Source organism: Festucalex cinctus, chromosome 3 (genome assembly GCF_051991245.1).
Source record: "Festucalex cinctus isolate MCC-2025b chromosome 3, RoL_Fcin_1.0, whole genome shotgun sequence".
Lineage (NCBI taxonomy): Eukaryota > Metazoa > Chordata > Actinopteri > Syngnathiformes > Syngnathidae > Festucalex > Festucalex cinctus.
Window position 1 is genome coordinate 4520469 of NC_135413.1, and position 20949 is coordinate 4541417.

The following is a 20949-nucleotide window of genomic DNA, read 5'->3' on the forward strand; positions in this document are numbered from 1 at the left end:
GTGATGCACCCGCTTTACGACGCACTTAAGGGTGTGGCTCCTAACCGTGCGGTCGACTGGACGGATGTGAGAGTCAAGGCTTTTGAAGAGACGAGAGCCGCGCTGTCCCGAGCGGCCTTGTTGGCCCACTCGCGCCCGGATGCCCCGGTCGCCCTCACTACTGACGCATCCGATTTTGCTGTCGGGGCCGTTTTGGAGCAGCGCGTCGAAGGTGCGTGGCAGCCGCTCGCCTTTTTCAGCCGCCAGTTAGTCCCTCGGGAGCGCAGGTACAGCACGTTCGACAGGGAGCTCCTTGCTGTCTGGCTGGCGATCCGCCACTTGTCATCGTTCTCGCAACTGTTACTATAACAACCATGTTCTTGGCGCAAATCCATTGCCATGTGTGGTAAATCAGGTGCAAATTTGCTCCAAGCTGTCAGTTTTGTGGGCGTGTTTGCGCCGGTATATGATTAGAGCAATATCCTTACCCCGGGTTTTCACCGGATGCGGTTGCGGTGCGGTCCGGCGACGCAAGCAATTAGATTCCATTAATTCGAATGGTGCAGTTTACACCGCTTGCGGGTGCGTTGCGTGTCGACTGCGGAAGGCCTGCGGCGTGCCGCAAGCCTTCCGCAAGGATAGACCTATTTTCTATTTTTGCCGGACGCCGCAGCGGTAGGCCTCCGGCAAATGGCAAGCTAGCACAAAACACATCGAGCAGGACAGGAAGACCGAGGCAGTTTCAAAATAAATTTCCGGTTACCTTTCAGAATAAAACACTCGCCAGCTCCTATTTCGCAAGTTTTTCAGCAAAACGTGACGTGGGCGTTGCCGGGCCATGTGCTCATTCACGGTTTAGACACCAGCGAACATGGACGAGGAGAGGTTTATATTGGAGGTGGAAAACCACAAAATAATATATGACCCGGCACATCCTTTTTATAAGGACTGTAATGTATTGTGAGTTTGATGTTCGCGATTGCTTGTTGTGCCCGTCTCGCTTGCCGCACTGAGCGGCAGCCGGACGCGGAAGACAGAAATAAAGAGTGGACCCGCACTGACCCGACTCTCGTTATTAATATACTTTACAAGGACAACCAAAAAAAGGATGCTGCATGGAATCTCATAGCAGAAGAAGAAGGAAAGGTTAAATCAAAAGAAGTCCACCTCTCTTTCTGCTTCTCTGTTGAGCACAGACTTTCTGTATGTTTGTCGTTGTGAAATGCCACATGATCGCGCGCGCGCGGTCCCGCGAGACACGTTGGGAAGTGGGCGGCGACGTAGCTGCCGGACCGCAGCTGTGCGGAGCCGGTGTGGATTGACAAAAAAATTGACCCGTCCGGAGCACGCAGTCAAGACGCACCGCACCGCAACCGCATCCGGTGAAAACCCGGGGTTAGTGAATAGGTGGGTAACTGGGCGCAGACTGCGGGTGCAGTTGTGGTGTAATATTTCGCGCTATTACCGGACGCAGCGCATTCTTAGTGAATATGTCCCATTGTGCACACATATGTTCTCAAAATTGTATGCAGTCTAAGTAAAAGGGAATAAGAGAAACATGTTTCTGCTTTGTGACTCATGCACTCGTCTGAATTTTATTGAACACAGTTTGAAAAACTCGTAAGATGGGTCATTTGTATCGAGGCATCATTGTACTTGGAAAAAAAAACACAGGTTAAAAAAAAACCTCAATCGTTGAGTACAAATACATGAATGCTTGACTAAAATCTGTCACTCATTTCCCATGCATTCACTTATTAAAGGGGTTTACTATTTATTATTACAAATTACCTTCTTTGACAACTGTATGTTCTTCCTCTGCTTGTGTGTGAGTGGTCATGTGACTATAGTTGCTGTCCGTGTCAGCCCTTACATGGTGATCAGGCCAGGCTGTACCACTACCTCTCGCTTCAGCTTTGAAAGGCGGCAGCCAAAGAAGGGATGAAAAATACTGACTGCTCATGAGTTTACAACACCGACAAAACATGTAAAAAAAATATATTAAAAAAAAAAACACAAATCAAGACATTTCAACTCGAGCGAGTGTTATTCATGATAACAGATAACGGGTATGGCCTCCTCCTCGCAACTCCCTCAGGCGGTGGCAGTGTCGCAACATGTTGAGAATTCCCTGCAGTTGCTTGCCCACCTTCATCTGAGTGAATTCGCGAAAGTCGTCTTCCACCACAAAATATTGACCTGAAACAAAAAAATACAACCAAGAGGACAGTTCTTGTTTATATCAGGTGACACTGGCCTGTTGATTGACATGCAATCAGCGAATGATAATACAGTATAGAATAATTGGCTAGCTGTTAACTGGCTAAATGCTAACCACTCTGGTATTCAGTGATGGCAGTTGAGGTGATCCGCAAATTGCTAAAAGAACACGCGTCTTTGTTTATTCAGTAAACTGATTCTCCATCCTCACACTATTCTAAGCACTGTGACCTGTTATGAATTATGGTTTACCCTCACCAGCAGTGGTGGGCCATATTAAATTAGCGAACGATGTTTCCGTTGCTGTAGATGCACAGTTGTGTAACATACGCCAGCCGTACTTTGCAAGCAAATTTCACTTTAGCGTCTTTTATCTCTTCTTTTATAAATTTGAAATTATCCCAAAATGTTGAGATTTTTTGTCTTTTAACTTTTTCCTAACTTGCGCATATTACTAGTGGTACCTCTACTTACGAAATTAATTGGTTCTGGAAGAAAGTTCTTAAGTAGAAAATTTTGTAAGTAGAGACGCATTTTCCATGTAAATGCCCTAATCCGTTCCAAGCCTCCCAAAATTCAGACATAAATGTTTTATAAAGCATAAAAATGCATTAAAACATAACAAATACATATTACAATAAGATTATTGCACAATAAATGAGAGTTGTGCATAATGTAAAAAACATTAAAGAATAAAGAATAAAAATGGTCATTTAGCTTTTTAACTGCTGTCCTCTTCGTTTTTTGCCCTCTTTGATTCATGTTCTCTCTGTGTTTTTTGCCTGGTGTTTTGGAAAGAACTGATCCAATGATGTTCATTTTTTTAACAAGCTCGTTTATTTTTATTTTATTTATTTATTTTTTATTTATCGCTCACTCACTCACGCTTACATCATGTAAGCCGCACATCATCTTCCGAAGGCAAGTGACGGTTCCACACCTCCATCTGGAGGCCTTTTTTTTTTTTTTTAACAATCCTTTCTAAATGTCCAAGGCAAACATCATCATAGTGAGCGAACACCCGAATGGTGAACACTTTTTCTGGGTGATTCTTTTCAATAAATTCTGAAACTTGATGCAAACTTCAGGTACAACGGCGAGACATGTTTTTCCCAAAAAAAAAAAAAAGAGAAAAAAAAAAAAAAAAAAAGCCCGACTTGTCGCAATTAAAAACTTACTGTGCAACGTAGCTTCATCAATCACCAATTGTTTGAAATTTTGCACAAATTTGTTGGCCGTTAGTTAATACATTTACGTAAAACTATCTAAACACCTCATGGCCCGAGGGGCGAATGACGAGGACGCTACATAGACACATTCTATTCTGTATCTATGGTCCCTCTTAGCCAATGGGATGCCAGGAAGATGCCAGTAATAGCCAATGGCAGAGAAGCTGCAAGTATGTTGCATTCAGGAAACTCTGGGAGCTACGAGTAGCGGCCCATACTGTATTTTTACCTTTCGTATCCTGAAACTTCTTTCGTAACTAGAGGCAATATTTTCCTGTTGAGGAGTTTCGTCACTTGAATGTTTCGTATGAAAGGACGTTCGTAAGTAGAGGTACCACCACTGTACATAGTTTGTAACAATAGTCTGTGCAGAAAAATAATAACTGCAAAATCCCAATATAAATACAGATTTTTTTATTATTATTATTATTATTTACATTTTATAGGGCAAACAGTGACATAGGGATGGATAACTAGGATTTTTTTCAAAAAAAAAAAAAACAGGAATCAGTGAAATTTTAGACCTTTTTTAGACTTTTTTTTTTTTTAAGACCATTATGACATTTTTTTTTAGACCAACTTCACGACCGACCGAACACCCCTAAAAAAAAAAAATTGTGTGTGTGTGGGGGGGGGGGGGGGGGGGGGGGGGGGGGGTCACATATTTGATTCTCAAAACCATGTCAACTTGTATTGGTTTCCATGTCGAAGTGCACCAAAAGCATACAACATCCATCCATCCATTTTCTTGGCCGCTTATTCCTCACAAGGGTCGCGGGGGGTGCTGGCGCCTATCTCAGCTGGCTCTGGGCAGTAGGCGGGGGACACCCTGGACTGGTTGCCAGCCAATCGCAGGGCAAACAAAGACGAACAACCATCCACACTCACAAGCACACCTAGGGACAATTCGGAGCGCCCAATTGACCTGCCATGCATGTCTTTGGAATGTGGGAGGCGACCGGAGTACCCAGGAAAAGACTCACGCAAGCACGGGGACAACATGCCACCCAGGAAGGCCGGAGCCTGGACTCGAACCAAAGTCCTCAGAACTGGGAGGCTGACGTGCCTAACCAGTCAATCACTGTGCCGCCCATGCATACAACATATACAATGCAATAAACAATATTGACAATGACCAACTTGAGATGAACTTCAGTTCTCAAAACAATGTAAACAACAATCACATACATACATACATACAACCTATTTTAAACAGCTTTAATATTTTTTATTATTATTTTTATTTTAAACTGCCTTATGCTAAATGTTTTAAAGTTTGCTGAATAATGTTTTAATATTGTCATTGTATGTTCTTTCTAGTAAATTTACCGAGCCACCTAATTAACAATGTTACATTCACACAAATAGCTAAGGGGCTTTGTAAGCCTGTGATGAGATCACTCTTGGATTAGTGATTGTTACTTTCAATGAGTTTCTTGCCTGGTTAAACAAAGGAAATGAAAAAAAAAAAGTTTCGTTTAGCTTTACTCGCTAGCGTTTCATTGCCGGTGTTCTGACAAACCAGCATACCCGTCGAAGTAGCATACCTCACACATCTGCGCACGCGCTACGCATGCGCAGTAGGCAATTACATCATCACGCTGTCGAACTCGTCGGAGCAGCATACCTCGGCTGACAAGTAAGTAAAAGTATGCAATAACTGATTATTTAGAACTGCATTTTACTTCGTTTTGTAATTAGTGAAAGTATTTTATTCAGAGAGTAAGTTTTGTTCTGCAGTTAGCGTCGTGGATCACTGTGCGTTATTATTATGGCACAGTGGCAGTTAGATGCTGTTGTACTACACTTATTCCAAAACAATTTGGGGGCTTCACTAATTGTGTTTTTTCTTCTTATTTTAAGGTGCAATGTGAATTCTGTCTGCAGTGGACACATGCTGAATGTGCAGAATAACGTTTTTAAGTGTAAAAAATGCAACTTAAATTGCTGACTTGCTACAGCCATCGTAGTTTGGAATCTTTAGAGACGTAGGTTTAGTAGTTTTTGTCACTTGATGTTTTTGTACATTTAGCAAACTGGCAACGTGTATTGTAGTTTGTACATAAAATATGTTTCATAGTCCTGTATCGGTTTTCATTTTGAATTCAACAATAAAGCTCATTTTTTTTCGAGTCTTCTCAAATGTTTCTTTCAAAATTAAGCAATGGTGTTCCAACTGGCAAATTCTCTCACAGCCTGCAAAATCTGTTCAATTAAATCTAGACAATTTTCTGTCATGTAGACAACTATCATACATAATGGGTATCGCTGGAGCCAATATTTTGTTGTTTGATTATAATTGTTGCCTTTTACACTAATTAAAAATGACAATTGTGTCACCTAGTGGGCAGTTCGTGTGCAAGTCATTATAATGTGCATTCAGCCTCAGTTTGGTGAGGAAACTGTCATCCGCGCCTGCATATGGTTTTTGTTTGATTTATTGACAACAGTTTGTTTTGATATATAAAAAAGTTTTCGTATGACGACCCTGTGCACATTAGCCTACACCTGAATGCAGCAGTCAGCAAAATGAACACAACGGAATGAGACGCGAAGACTTAAATCATCTAAAAATACAGAAATTCATGCAAATCGTTTGTGGGAGCGCGTTGGCATATTGTCCTCTGAAGTTTTAATGTGGCTCTATAGTTGGCCTTATTTTTTCTTGACGAGTAAACTAAGGCAACAATGTGCTATGGGTGCCCATTTCAGCCATCAAAACAGCATACCGATGTTACAATCAGCCGTCAGAACAGCATGCTCGTGTTAAAACTAACTATACATATGCTTCTTTGGTAGCTCTAGTGTTTTTAATATGCATCTGTGTTTAGCCTAATTGCAGTGTATTATTATCATTTACGGGGTCGTCGTAACGTAGGAATGCTATTCTGACGACGTATGCTAGCCCGATAGAGGCAGCTGTCAGGTCAGCATACGGGTATGCTGATCCGACGAGGTATGCTGATCCGACAGAACACCGTAGCTGTACAGTTTGTTCACACCTCTGGACGCGGCCGCTTCACTGACATTCGTACACCGGAGATAGGGGCTTTGCTTTGCTTCTACTTATATAATGGCAAAAGTCCTCTCAGAAAAAAAAAAAGTTTCAGCATCGCAATTAACTGGCCACCACTGTGCTAATATGCTTTGGCTAATATCAATAGTGTAGTGATGTGCTTCTTGGGTCGACTCCCTGAAGCGTGTGCCGAGTAATGTAGATGAGTGGTTCATGAACGGCGTGTCAGTGTGTGTGTTGATGACGTACGTGGTGACGTTTGAAGCCCCACGAAGCAGGTGTACCACGTGACTGATTCAGGAAATGATTCGCTAGGTTTGAGTGTAGTTCGAAATGAAAGCGGCAAAGAAACGCTATGGGTTCCCCTTCACTTTTTCTGTTTTCCGGTCCCTTATTGCGCTACTTTTTTTGCTTTTGGCATTCGATTTGACGAGCTTATTTTTGCGATGGAACCAGCAAGAAAGAGATTTTCCCTTGTTTGGGACTGTAGCACTTTGAGCAGATCTCACCTTAGAAGGTAATGCACTGTAATTACGGTACTATTTTAACAGATTCCAATAATAAAATAAAATAAAATGTGACAACACATAAAATTCACATTTTTCTGTTCACAGTTGAAAGTCCCCTTCAGTACTGGGAATCACAGAAATATACGCGTCCAATTCTATACAAACTTGCTATCTCATATCGATGCACCCCTGCTTCATCAGTAACATGTGAAAGAGTTGTGAAAGAGTTTTTTTTTTTCCAAAGCAGGTGAAATTCTCTGCAAAAACAAACAAACCGCCTGAGTCCAAAAACTTCGGAAAAAATATTGTTTTTAAATAAAAATGAATAAGCACTTTATTTACCTCCTTATTTCACATTTTCACTTGTTGCATAAGCACAAACATAGACAAAGTAACAGAACAATTCATGTTAAAACACTCTTCAAATATATATTCTTTTGTATTTAGAGCATGATTTACACCCCACCATTTTATTGCATGCACCAAGCATGTTATACATTTTTCTGTCCACATGATGGCGTAGTCGAGGAAATGAATCATCTTGAAGCCCCTACGTGTGTGTGAAGCATTTCACTGCAGGGTTTCATTGCTTTACGGGGCTTCATTTTGCCATCACTACAATAGTGATGTATTCTGTTGTTTTGGTACACAGTTCAACGAATGAAACAAAAAAAAAAAAACGTGAATACATACCAACCCAGGTCTGCCAAGTTCGTCGTTCACCACCCTGCCCGTTTGTTTATTTTTGTCCCGGTAGTGTTAGCTTAATAGGTCGCTTGCACATCGTAATGCATCATGGGAGTTTTTCCTTCGGGCGCCATATTGGGTGTCCGCCGGTTCACAAGGTACACTCGCGAGTTACACGGTAGAGCTCATCAACCTGATGTAATTTTCGCAGTATTTTCACGATTTACCGGAAGATCAAAAACAACGATACAGGCAGAAGGTGTCTCTGTGTGGCGGGATTGATCCTAATTACGTCCTGACCAAGGGTGATTTTTTTTTTTGACGGAGAAAGCTTGCTGGCCAAATGTGACATCTCTGGACATTTTTCACTACCTCGTGTTGACAACATGCTCCATAACACGCCAACAAATCCTTGGAGGCTTACAATTATTTTGTAAGCGGGTGGATACAGAGTGTAAACTTTAACATCGCATCAGAAGAAACTGTTGCTGTTGCACGTAAGTAAACCACATGGTGTTGGTAATTCTGCACACAAAAATGTTGATTTTGTAGTGATCAGAACATAATTCACCCACGGAACGTTGGGACGGAGGGGGAGTTTGTTGGGATGAAAGGATGAAAGGATGAAAGGATAAAAGAACAAAATGTTGGTAGGTCTGTGAGCCTCGCACAGAGTGAGTTGTTGTTGCTGTTAAACGATGAGAAGCTGATATCAATAAACCGCCGGTCTTTGGCTCCGGACTTCAACACTCTGCCTCCGACTCCCGTCACTGCTCGCTACAATTTGTTCTCAGGCTTCCTGTTATCATTGTGTTTACATGCACAGCTAGGTTTACCTGATGTGGTTTTTCTAACAATTTTATAACAGGCAAATATGGCAGAGCGTATAAGAATAAAAAGTAACTATGCACAGCCTCCCCGTGGCTTAATTAAATTTAATGCTACCCTTTCACTAGTTACATGTTACTTAATCAACTTATTCTAAATGGTTAAGGTTAACCACTCTCAGAGGACGTATTTTTAGTTTCAGTTCCCAGTACAATAAAACGTGTTCATGGTAACTACTGAGCATACTGACAGCTTTTCTTATGATCTCACGGTTAAGGAGGCTGTCACAACACCCAATTTCTGTCTGGTGCCAGATGGCAACAATTCCCATCACTTGTCACGACAACACCAATAGTATTACCAGGTATGTATGGCTTTACTTTTTGTAGTTTCTTATTTAATTTTATGTTTCATATTTTCATTACAATGTTTGTCATATTTTCAGATTCAGGCACAGATGAGTTTAACTGGACGGACTTCTGCGACTTTGTGGTGTGGACAAAGTGTGATTGAGCGAGTCCACCCAGATCGCTCGTTTTGGCCAGTTGGAAAAGCCAGAGTTTTTTTTTTCCCCCAAAGTCCCCTCCTTACCTGAACTGCTCGGGAGAGCATTTACTAGATCAGCAGTGGACTTCCAGTGTTCCTGCTCAGCCGCTGTCACCTACCACTTGCTCATGTACTTCAAAGATGCGGAATAAAGTAGTTTTTTGTGCTGCAGCAGATTGTAAAATCAAATGATATCACTTGAAGTGTGCCAATCTAGACTGCCAAAAGGACAGTGGTTTTGTGACAAGTGTGAAACAAGGATTATTGGGAAAACTGTAACACAGTACTGGTACTTGTCTTACATTAAACAAATTTAAAAGAGAGCAACTTTTTCCTCTGTACATAGCATAATGAAAGTCATTGCGTACCCCATCAACATTACATCATACCGTCATCTCAGGATGGTAGGCACCTGTGCTAAAATAAAATAAATATATAAACTAAATAAAATAAACTACATTAATTAACAGTTCAATTTTTAACCCTGAAATTACTACATCTAATCATTATTCGCTTCATTTTTTGTGCTTTTAGAAATAATAGAGATTTATGCCATTACTTTAAGAGGGACCATATTGCACATTGAGTCAAATCCTGTCATTTGTATTATGTATAGCTTTGTAAACAAACCCAACAATAGAATTTGTATAAACGCTGCCTTTATTAGCGCCAAACAAACAGTCGCATGTTGTCCTCCTCCAATGCTTTGATGCTCGCCTTCGTTTCCATCATGTCATTGGCAATCAAGTCGGTGTGGCATGAGATCCCTAAAGAAAAAAATAAAGAAAAAATCACAAAAAAATACGGTACCAGTAATAGGTTTAATATAGTAAAGTAGTATAGTTTTTTTTGTCAGTGTAAAAGAAATGTACACATTTTGTTGCATTTTTTTAATGTATGAACATTGCTACAGGCAAATACTTATTTCTATAAACACTTCCAAATGTCTCTAAAATATAAGGTGCGTGTACACACACAAACATAAACACATACATTCACTCATGCATACAATATATCATGTAATGAATTCTGAGTGGCATACCAGAGTCAATGATGTCAGCAGTACTTGAGGGTACAGGTTACTGGAGCCATCTGGCTGCATAACTGCAACAATCTCTGCCACTTCGAGTCGTCTTTTCTTTGCTTGTCTCTCCTGTGCACGTTCATATATTGGCACCGACTGGGCTGAGACATAGATGTTGTAACTTGGGACCCAACTTTAATGTTGGAGCCCAGTCGGGATGATTGGACAGAAAAACGGGCGCAGGGCGACCTGTTAAAATAAACAAATATATAAACAAATAAAATATGGAAAGACTGGTTATTTTACCGCAGTAGGGTGGCCGTGAATAAGTTCTTTAGCATGATGTGTAGGCTACCGGGGGTCTGTTTTCTTGCATCACCCCCGGGGGTCTGTTTTCTTGCATCAGCCCCTTCTGTCTCTTTTTTTTCCCAAGTTTACATTTTGCCACCAAAAAACATGTTATTGGCATTAAAAGCCCAAGACTAATCAATCCAATTTCAGCAGTAAACACTTTGCACTGGCACTACTTGGGTGAAAATGTTCGATGTTAGCTTTCGGCTAACGTCCGCTAGCCAGCTTGTACTACCGAACTTGCTTGCTCATGAATCCAAAACATAAGCAACTTGCCCATATATGGGCGGTCGAAACGTTATTAATCCTCATGCATTAAATAAAGGTAAACAAGCTTACCGCTCACAAAGTGATCGCTGCACACACGAGCCCAAAGTAACGACTTCCCTCCGGAGTCCGCACTCCTCTGTCTCCAGGCCCTGGTTCCTAATTATTTTCGGAATTCGGAAAAAAGACCGACCATTTTCCCCCTTGGCTTTGTTCGAACAGCCAACGATGCAGCAACAATGTACCATTTTAAACGCAGAAAACAAACGTGATAGATACGTGTTCGACCGAATCGCTACGTAAATGGAGGCCACCCAGCATGGCGACTACGAGAAATCCGAGGCGGAAGTGACGACATGTGCAAGCGACCTATATGTTGAGCTCAGGATGTCCGCAAACAGCAACAACGAATTCCTCCCCCTCCTGTTGTCGTATCTCCCGGCAAAACAAACTGCCGCCGCGCATCGCATCTCACCAAGCAACTCATTTGCACCGCCCCATGTATCTTAGCTCCCGCCTGCCCGAACTACATTGAACTACAATGCAAACGCACCCCCTCAATTGTCTCCTTCACTTTGAGCACGCAAATAATAGAAACAACGCAACACGCACATGTTTTGTTCTATTTCTTTCTACAGAGCAGACACTTCTCGGAATGTAAGGAGCGGATGTAAGAATTTTAGACTTGCGTAAATTAAATTTCCGACATAGGATGAAAATATGGCTGTTTTTTTAAGACATTTTAGGCCTAAGATTTAACTTTCTGAATTTTAGACTTTTTAAGGCTTTTTTTTAAGACCCCGCGGGAACCCTGAAAAAAAAAAAAACTCACAAGTTGGGTCACTTTGAAGTCTCGGTACCAGTATCGTAGGTAATGAACAAGACTATTAACAAGTCACACATAACAGACTACCACAATAAAACAGAGGTTTTTGCCCCTGATGTCATTCATTTTTTTTTTTTTTTTTACCTTTGGTGTCTTTTGTCTCCTGATCCCTGAAGCGCTGGAACAGCCTGCGTGCATGGTTGTTGAGCGTTTTCACAGGCTGGTGAACAATTTTATACTTGGCTACAACAGCTGTATTAATATTCTGCACTGCTGTGTTGATTTGCTCATATGTCACCCGTCCCTTCATGTACCTGAGGGAGGCAGAACAGGCATTTTGACTTTTCAATTTGTGACAATGAATTTGAAACACAAAACGCTATACACATTTGTACATATGCAATACACACCATGTCACCAAACAGCACAGTGATTTCATGTCAACCTCAAACTTTTTTCCACTAATTTTCACAAATCCACAAGTTTTTCCAGAGATATTTGACACAGGGGTGACCATTAACTACAGAAGGAGACCATCCCCCAAGCAGAGAACTGGCTGACAATTTGTATATGTTCTAAATGAAGAATTAATTTAGGACAGTTTTGCAATCCTAGCGTGGCTCAAATTACTAGAGGCCAATAAAGATGATTCTCACTCTAACTGGATCGCTAAAGTCAACGTATACTTACTGAGGGATACATTCAAACTCTGCTAGCGTGATGAACGGTATCTCTCTGACATAGTTCTTGATTTTGGTTTTGACAGTTTCCTGCTGGGCGCTTTCCACATCTGGTTCTTGGTTCTGGGTGGTTATTGGTTCATGTTCTCTAAAAGAAGATCAAGAATAGACATTTTAAAAACACATGATTATTATCGTCATCTTTTTTTGCAGAAAAGTAGTAATCAATGGTAAGATAGCAGAAAGAAAAAGCGATTTAACTCTACTGTAGACTTTCCATCGATCTGATTATATCGGATGGGCCGATATTTTGTTAATTTTGTGATCGGACGTTAACACTGCAATTTGCAGATCCAATCAGTGACATCTGCGAAATAAGTCATTATAACTGCAGTGTTCCATTTATCTGTGGTGGGCAGGGCTCCAATGAAGACTCCAAGTCAAAACGTGTCAACAATAAAATCCTCAAGTAACAAAGTACCTCAGCTTCTCACATTCATATTTTTGTCCTCCAAACTTGAAGACCACCTATTTAGTTCTCTACATTTAATGTCACGACTACGCCTTGTGCGTTTTTCATTACGTTTTTTCCTTTTCTTGCTTCTATCTTTGGGGAATGGCAAGCTGCTAAACATAAGCAAAAAAGGTTGGGAATACTTTTGTTGATATGCGGAATGCAGTAAATAAGTTATTTAGATGGTCATATTGTTCAGTCTTGTGCACTGTGATCATTTTTTTTAAACTTGCTGAATGGGTATCATTCGTGGTCATGAAAATGTCTAAGTGTTCATAATTCAGCAAGGTGTAGCCTCTTGTTTGGCAGTTGATGTATAATTACAGTTTTGTGTTGAAAACTCAAAGCAGAAAAGGGTTTCCTCACTTTTGGGGACATTTGTTCGGCATATGAGCGGGCATGTTGTCCTTAAGATGTTGGAGACTCTCCAAATTGTTTTGAAGTAAGTCTTCAAGAGCCTGGAAAAAAAAAATCAAAAAAAAAAAAAATCAAAAGACAGTTTTCAAACCCATTAAAAACAACTAATAATGTGTTTAATGAATTGTTGACTGTCATGCATTAACCAACAAGTACATTGTAGAATTTTGCAGCCCTGTTAAAGAATGTCACCAACTCCGGTCCTTGAGGACCCCTGATTCAAATTATCAGGATCGTTATCAGGCTTCTGCCGAGCAACATACTGATGATCTGATCATTCTTATCAGGTGTGGGAACCATCTAAAACATGCAGGATAGGGAGTCAGGGACGCCCGCGGACAAGGAGTTGGTGACCCCTGGAGTACAGTGACATTAGCTAAGCAAATTGCACAAATCCAGTTTACCTTCAACTGACTGAGCTGGTCTTTCTGCTGGCTAACACTTTTTTCAAACTCCAACAAAAGTCTCTCAAGTGCATCAAGTTCTTGTTCAAGTTGTTTCCTCTTATTGTGAGGTACTTCTGGATGTAAAAAGAGAGCAAAAAAAAATTATTCTTCAAAAAGTATCTAATAGTCTAAAGGCAGCGGTGGGCAAACTCGGTCCTAGAGGGCCTGAGTACTGCAGGTTTTGGATGTTTCCCTTCTCCATCGCACCTGAAGGTCATCAGCAAACCTGCATAAGCCTGATAACGATCCTGTTTATTGGAATTCGGTGTGCTGGAGAAGGGAAACATCCAAAAGCTGCAGGACTCCAGCCCTCGCAGACCGAGTTGGACCACCCCTGGTCTAAGGACAAAAAAAATGTCTCAATAAACAATCTTACCTGCAAGTGAGAAATACAACATGCGCTGAACTGATGAAATCCTGTCATTAATATGACGGCTGATCCTCTCCAAGTCACTCATTTTTTTCTGACCAAGAAATGTGGGGTAAATTTGTGAGACATAGTTGGTAGATTGTAGGGGATAATGGATGAGCGAGTACTGAATAAAATGTCATTCATGCCAAAACGACATAAACTCAAATACGTGGCTATGATTTATCTTGTCAACCATTATGGTCGAATACATTTTGAAAACTATTTGTGTCATCCGCTTGTCAGAACCCCTTTTAAGAAAAAACATGTCTGAAAACTAAATCTGATCGTAAACTAGCTGGACATACTTAAATGGTCAAAATGTGTAATGACCCATAACAGCAAATCCAGGAAACAAATGTGTAAACAGTCAAATCCTAATGGATTTATATTGCTGTATTTCATTGTAATGTCTAATGTAGTACACAGACACAAGCAAATATTATTTTTCCACGGTCTGATGACGCAAATGACACGTCGTGGCCGGTTACTTGACAGACGATTGAAACCTATTTCTAAATAGTAGCTAAAATGATGTTCATTCAAATACGAACAAACAAAACATTAAGGATTGTAGCCGACCATTTTATTTGTCTTGTTAACGTTGACACGTAAACACATGATAAACGTTTAACGTTATGTTAGCCGGTGGTACCGATCAGATTTAGCCAGCATGCTTTGCATGGTCTAATATCGACAAAAGATAGACAGTACAGGTTTTCGTACTGGTTGAATGTTCTTACTCGAGTTCTGCTTTCCCAAGTTGATGTTTGGCGCTCCAGATTCAATTCAACTTTTTCTTCTTCTTCGGTACGTCTTCTTCTTATCGAGGCCGGCAGGCTGTACGCAAAGAAAGCACAATGTTGCCCTCCGCTGGCAAAGATGTCCCGTTTGGCTAACTTTCGCGTGATGAATGAAGACCATCATCTGTACAGCTTTTAAAACTTTCCATAATACTTTGTGAGGAGGAGGATTTTGAAACATTTGTCAAACTAAGCAGGACTAGGTGGAAATAAATAACACACGGGTGCAGCTACACAACATCCGAAAAGAAAAGGCACAACCAAAACAGCGTGAGGCCGATTTGGGGGCATTAAAAAGTGCAAAGGTATCAACTATCAAGTACTGTGTGGGACAGGAAGCGCTCTCAAGGAAGCCATGACAAAAGGGTGGTAACTGGTAAGCTGAGTGTCACGCCGCCACCGGCGTGACGGCCCATGCTTTTGTTTTGATATCCATGTTTCCTGTCTTACTTTGAAATCCTAACTCTCCTCTCACCCCAGGTCACTTGCCCTTCCTGCTGCTCACTCATTACCGGTCCCCGCCAATGATTATCACCACCTGCCACCAATCAACCGACACAATAAAAGCCATCTGCATTCTCCCCTCCGTTGCCGAAGTGTCACACACAGTCAGTGCATGGAAGCGTCCCACAGTCCTTATGTCCTCGTTCATGTTGCCAAGTGTTTTTGCCTTGTTTTTGTGCCTTTTCCTCCCCAGTGGAGCGCCTTTTGTTACCCCTTTTGCCTTGTGCCCTTTTTCACTGCGGTCAGGCCAGCCGCCACTCGAAAAGACGAAGTCAAGCCAGCCGCCCCAACGATTGTTAATACTGTGCATTACGGTAACGTGCCGACGTGCCCCTGCGTTGGCCACCTTCAAAATAAAAGCTGAGCAACACCTGGTTTATGGTTTAAAATAAAGAATCATAAAAAAACAACGGTTTGTTATTCCAGAACCAGACCAGTTCTAAGGGACACTACTCCACCCCAGGTATCCAACCAAAGTACTTTGAACAAAATTTGATGTTGGATTTCAAAATAAAACTCATTTGAAAATTGCAATCTCGACTATAATCCCTGATTTCAAAAAATCATTAAAAATTCATGGTTTGTTATCCCAGTACCAAAACAGTTCTAGGGGACACTACAGCACCCCAGGTATCCCGCCAAAGTACTTTGAACAAAATCTGATGTTGCATTTCAAAATAAAACTCATTTGAAAAGTTACATCTCGACTATAATCCCTGATTTCAAAAAATCATTAAAAATTCATGGTTTGTTATCCCAGGACCAGACCAGTTCTAAGGGACACTACACCACCCCAGGTATCCAACCAAAGTACTTTGAACAAAATCTGATGTTGCATTTCAAAATAAAACTCATTTGAACATTGCAATCTCGACTATTATTGTTGATTTCAAAAAATCATTAAAAATTCATGGTTTGTTATCCCAGGACCAGACCAGTTCTAAGGGACACGACACCATCCCAGGTATCCAGCCAAACTACTTTGAACAAAATCTGATGTTGCATTTCAAAATAAAACCCATTTGAAAATTTAAATCTCGACTATTATTGTTGATTTCAAAAAATCATTACAAATTCATGGTTTGTTATCCCAGGACCAGACCAGTTCTAAGGGACACGACACCATCCCAGGTATCCAGCCAAAGTACTTTGAACAAAATCTGATGTTGCATTTCAAAATAAAACTAATTTGAACATTGCAATCTCGACTATAATCCCTGATTTCAAAAAATCATTAAAAATTCATGGTTTGTTATCCCAGGAACAGACCAGTTCTAAGGGACACGACACCATCCCAGGTATCCAGCCAAAGTACTTTGAACAAAATCTGATGTTGCATTTCAAAATAAAACTCATTTGAACATTGCAATCTCGACTATAATCCCTGATTTCAAAAAATCATTAAAAATTCATGGTTTGTTATCCCAGGACCAGACCAGTTCTGAGGGACAGTACACCACCCCAGGTATCCAACCAAACTACTTTGAACAAAATCTGATGTTGCATTTCAAAATAAAACTCATTTGAAAATTGAAATCTCGACTATAATCCCTGATTTCAAAAAATCATTAAAAATTCATGGTTTGTTATCCCAGGACCAGACCAGTTCTAGGGGACACTACACCACCCCAGGTATCCAACCAAAGTACTTTGAACAAAATCTGATGTTGCATTTCAAAATAAAACTCATTTGAAAATTGCAATCTCGACTATAATCCCTGATTTCAAAAAATCATTAAAAATTCATGGTTTGTTATCCCAGTACCAGACCAGTTCTGAGGGACACTACAGCACCCCAGGTATCCCGCCAAAGTACTTTGAACAAAATCTGATGTTGCATTTCAAAATAAAACTCATTTGAAAATTGAAATCTCGACTATAATCCCTGATTTAAAAAAATCATTAAAAATTCATGGTTTGTTATCCCAGGACCAGACCAGTTCTAGGGGACACTACACCACCCCAGGTATCCAACCAAAGTACTTTGAACAAAATCTGATGTTGCATTTCAAAATAAAACTCATTGCGACTATTAAGTCGAGATTGCAATGTTCAAATGAGTTTTATTTTGAAATGCAACATCAGATTTTGTTCAAAGTACTTTGGCTGGATACCTGGGATGGTGTCGTGTCCCTTAGAACTGGTCTGGTCCTGGGATAACAAACCATGAATTTTTAATGATTTTTTGAAATCAACAATAATAGTCTAGATGTAACTTTTCAAATGAGTTTTATTTTGAAATGCAACATCAGATTTTGTTCAAAGTAGTTTGGCTGGATACCTGGGGTGGTGTAGTGTCCCCTAGAACTGGTCTGGTCCTGGGATAACAAACCATGAATTTTTAATGATTTTTTGAAATCAGGGATTATAGTCGAGATTGCAATGTTCAAATGAGTTTTATTTTGAAATGCAACATCAGATTTTGTTCAAAGTACTTTGGCTGGATACCTGGGGTGGTGTAGTGTCCCTTAGAACTGGTCTGGTTTTGGGATAACAAACCATGAATTTTTAATGATTTTTTGAAATCAGGGATTATAGTCGAGATTGCAATTTTCAAATGAGTTTTATTTTGAAATGCAACATCAGATTTTGTTCAAAGTACTTTGGCTGGATACCTGGGATGGTGTCGTGTCCCTTAGAACTGGTCTGGTCCTGGGATAACAAACCATGAATTTCTAATGATTTTTTTAAATCAACAATAATAGTCGAGATTGCAATGTTCAAATGAGTTTTATTTTGAAATGCAACATCAGATTTTGTTCAAAGTACTTTGGTTGGATACCTGGGGTGGTGTAGTGTCCCTTAGAACTGGTCTGGTCCTGGGATAACAAACCATGAATTTTTAAAGATTTTTTGAAATCAGGGATTATAGTCGAGATTGCAATTTTCAAATGAGTTTTATTTTGAAATGCAACATCAGATTTTGTTCAAAGTACTTTGGTTGGATACCTGGGGTGGTGTAGTGTCCCCTAGAACTGGTCTGGTCCTGGGATAACAAACCATGAATTTTTAATGATTTTTTGAAATCAGGGATTATAGTCGAGATTGCAATTTTCAAATGAGTTTTATTTTGAAATGCAACATCAGATTTTGTTCAAAGTACTTTGGCGGGATACCTGGGGTGCTGTAGTGTCCCCTAGAACTGGTCTGGTCCTGGGATAACAAACCATGAATTTTTAATGATTTTTTTAAATCAGGGATTATAGTCGAGATTGCAATTTTCCAATGAGTTTTATTTTGAAATGCAACATCAGATTTTGTTCAAAGTACTTTGGCTGGATACCTGGGATGGTGTCGTGTCCCTTAGAACTGGTCTGGTCCTGGGATAACAAACCATGAATTTTTAATGATTTTTTTAAATCAACAATAATAGTCGAGATTGCAATGTTCAAATGAGTTTTATTTTGAAATGCAACATCAGATTTTGTTCAAAGTACTTTGGTTGGATACCTGGGGTGGTTTAGTGTCCCTTAGAACTGGTCTGGTCCTGGGATAACAAACCATGAATTTTTAATGATTTTTTGAAATCAGGGATTATAGTCGAGATTGCAATTTTCAAATGAGTTTTATTTTGAAATGCAACATCAGATTTTGTTCAAAGTACTTTGGCGGGATACCTGGGGTGCTGTAGTGTCCCCTAGAACTGGTCTGGTCCTGGGATAACAAACCATGAATTTTTAATGATTTTTTGAAATCAGGGATTATAGTCGAGATTGCAATTTTCAAATGAGTTTTATTTTGAAATGCAACATCAGATTTTGTTCAAAGTACTTTGGCTGGATACCTGGGATGGTGTCGTGTCCCTTAGAACTGGTCTGGTCCTGGGATAACAAACCATGAATTTCTAATGATTTTTTTAAATCAACAATAATAGTCGAGATTGCAATGTTCAAATGAGTTTTATTTTGAAATGCAACATCAGATTTTGTTCAAAGTACTTTGGTTGGATACCTGGGGTGGTGTAGTGTCCCTTAGAACTGGTCTGGTCCTGGGATAACAAACCATGAATTTTTAAAGATTTTTTGAAATCAGGGATTATAGTCGAGATTGCAATTTTCAAATGAGTTTTATTTTGAAATGCAACATCAGATTTTGTTCAAAGTACTTTGGTTGGATACCTGGGGTGGTGTAGTGTCCCCTAGAACTGGTCTGGTCCTGGGATAACAAACCATGAATTTTTAATGATTTTTTGAAATCAGGGATTATAGTCGAGATTGCAATTTTCAAATGAGTTTTATTTTGAAATGCAACATCAGATTTTGTTCAAAGTACTTTGGCGGGATACCTGGGGTGCTGTAGTGTCCCCTAGAACTGGTCTGGTCCTGGGATAACAAACCATGAATTTTTAATGATTTTTTGAAATCAGGGATTATAGTCGAGATTGCAATTTTCCAATGAGTTTTATTTTGAAATGCAACATCAGATTTTGTTCAAAGTACTTTGGCTGGATACCTGGGATGGTGTCGTGTCCCTTAGAACTGGTCTGGTCCTGGGATAACAAACCATGAATTTTTAATGATTTTTTTAAATCAACAATAATAGTCGAGATTGCAATGTTCAAATGAGTTTTATTTTGAAATGCAACATCAGATTTTGTTCAAAGTACTTTGGTTGGATACCTGGGGTGGTTTAGTGTCCCTTAGAACTGGTCTGGTCCTGGGATAACAAACCATGAATTTTTAATGATTTTTTGAAATCAGGGATTATAGTCGAGATTGCAATTTTCAAATGAGTTTTATTTTGAAATGCAACATCAGATTTTGTTCAAAGTACTTTGGCGGGATACCTGGGGTGCTGTAGTGTCCCCTAGAACTGGTCTGGTCCTGGGATAACAAACCATGAATTTTTAATGATTTTTTGAAATCAGGGATTATAGTCGAGATTGCAATTTTCAAATGAGTTTTATTTTGAAATGCAACATCAGATTTTGTTCAAAGTACTTTGGCTGGATACCTGGGATGGTGTCGTGTCCCTTAGAACTGGTCTGGTCCTGGGATAACAAACCATTTTTTTTTAATGATTTTTTTTAAATCAACAATAATAGTCGAGATTGCAATGTTCAAATGAGTTTTATTTTGAAATGCAACATCAGATTTTGTTCAAAGTACTTTGGTTGGATACCTGGGGTGGTGTAGTGTCCCTTAGAACTGGTCTGGTCCTGGGATAACAAACCATGAATTTTTAATGATTTTTTGAAATCAGGGATTATAGTCGAGATTGCAATTTTCAAATGAGTTTTATTTTGAAATGCAACATCAGATTTTGTTCAAAGTACTTTGGCTGGATACCTGGGATGGTGTCGTGTCCCTTAGAACTGGTCTGGTCCTGGGATAACAAACCATGAATTTTTAATGATTTTTTGAAATCAACAATAATAGTCGAGATTGCAATGTTCAAATGAGTTTTATTTTGAAATGCAACATCAGATTTTGTTCAAAGTACTTTGGCTGGATACCTGGGATGGTGTCGTGTCCCTTAGAACTGGTCTGGTCCTGGGATAACAAACCATGAATTTTTAATGATTTTTTTAAATCAGGGATTATAGTCGAGATGTAACTTTTCAAATGAGTTTTATTTTGAAATGCAACATCAGATTTTGTTCAAAGTACTTTGGTTGGATACCTGGGGTGGTGTAGTGTCCCCTAGAACTGGTCTGGTCCTGGGATAACAAACCATGAATTTTTAATGATTTTT

At 39.9% G+C, this 20949-nt stretch overlaps 1 protein-coding gene and 2 long non-coding RNA genes across 6 annotated transcripts in view; 1 reads left to right on the plus strand and 2 right to left on the minus strand.

Annotated features, from left to right (window-relative positions):
* Positions 1-1551: 1551 nt before the first annotated feature.
* Positions 1552-20949, minus strand: part of ska1 (spindle and kinetochore associated complex subunit 1) — a 35679-nt gene continuing 16281 nt past the window's right edge. The window contains exons 1-8 of one of the 4 annotated variants that reach the window (XM_077517982.1): positions 15467-15488; positions 14692-14788; positions 13916-14003; positions 13498-13613; positions 13043-13134; positions 12173-12310; positions 11627-11796; positions 1552-2178 (exon numbers count right to left, since the gene is read on the minus strand). In XM_077517982.1, coding sequence (XP_077374108.1) covers positions 2030-2178; positions 11627-11796; positions 12173-12310; positions 13043-13134; positions 13498-13613; positions 13916-13997 — 747 coding nt within the window. In that variant the 5' untranslated portion in view covers positions 13998-14003; positions 14692-14788; positions 15467-15488 and the 3' untranslated portion in view covers positions 1552-2029. Of the gene's footprint in view, positions 2179-11626; positions 11797-12172; positions 12311-13042; positions 13135-13497; positions 13614-13915; positions 14004-14691; positions 14789-15074; positions 15158-15226; positions 15245-15466; positions 15489-20949 lie in introns of those variants that run through there. The other 3 variants (XM_077517981.1, XM_077517985.1, XM_077517983.1) reach the window with 3 other exon arrangements.
* Positions 7728-9344, plus strand: LOC144016687 (uncharacterized). The gene is made up of 3 exons (XR_013282974.1): positions 7728-8137; positions 8746-8832; positions 8914-9344. It is a non-coding gene; the product is annotated as an uncharacterized LOC144016687 (long non-coding RNA).
* LOC144015473 (uncharacterized) lies at positions 9657-11072 on the minus strand. The gene is made up of 3 exons (XR_013282721.1): positions 10729-11072; positions 10057-10287; positions 9657-9781 (listed from the first exon to the last, which is right to left on the minus strand). It is a non-coding gene; the product is annotated as an uncharacterized LOC144015473 (long non-coding RNA).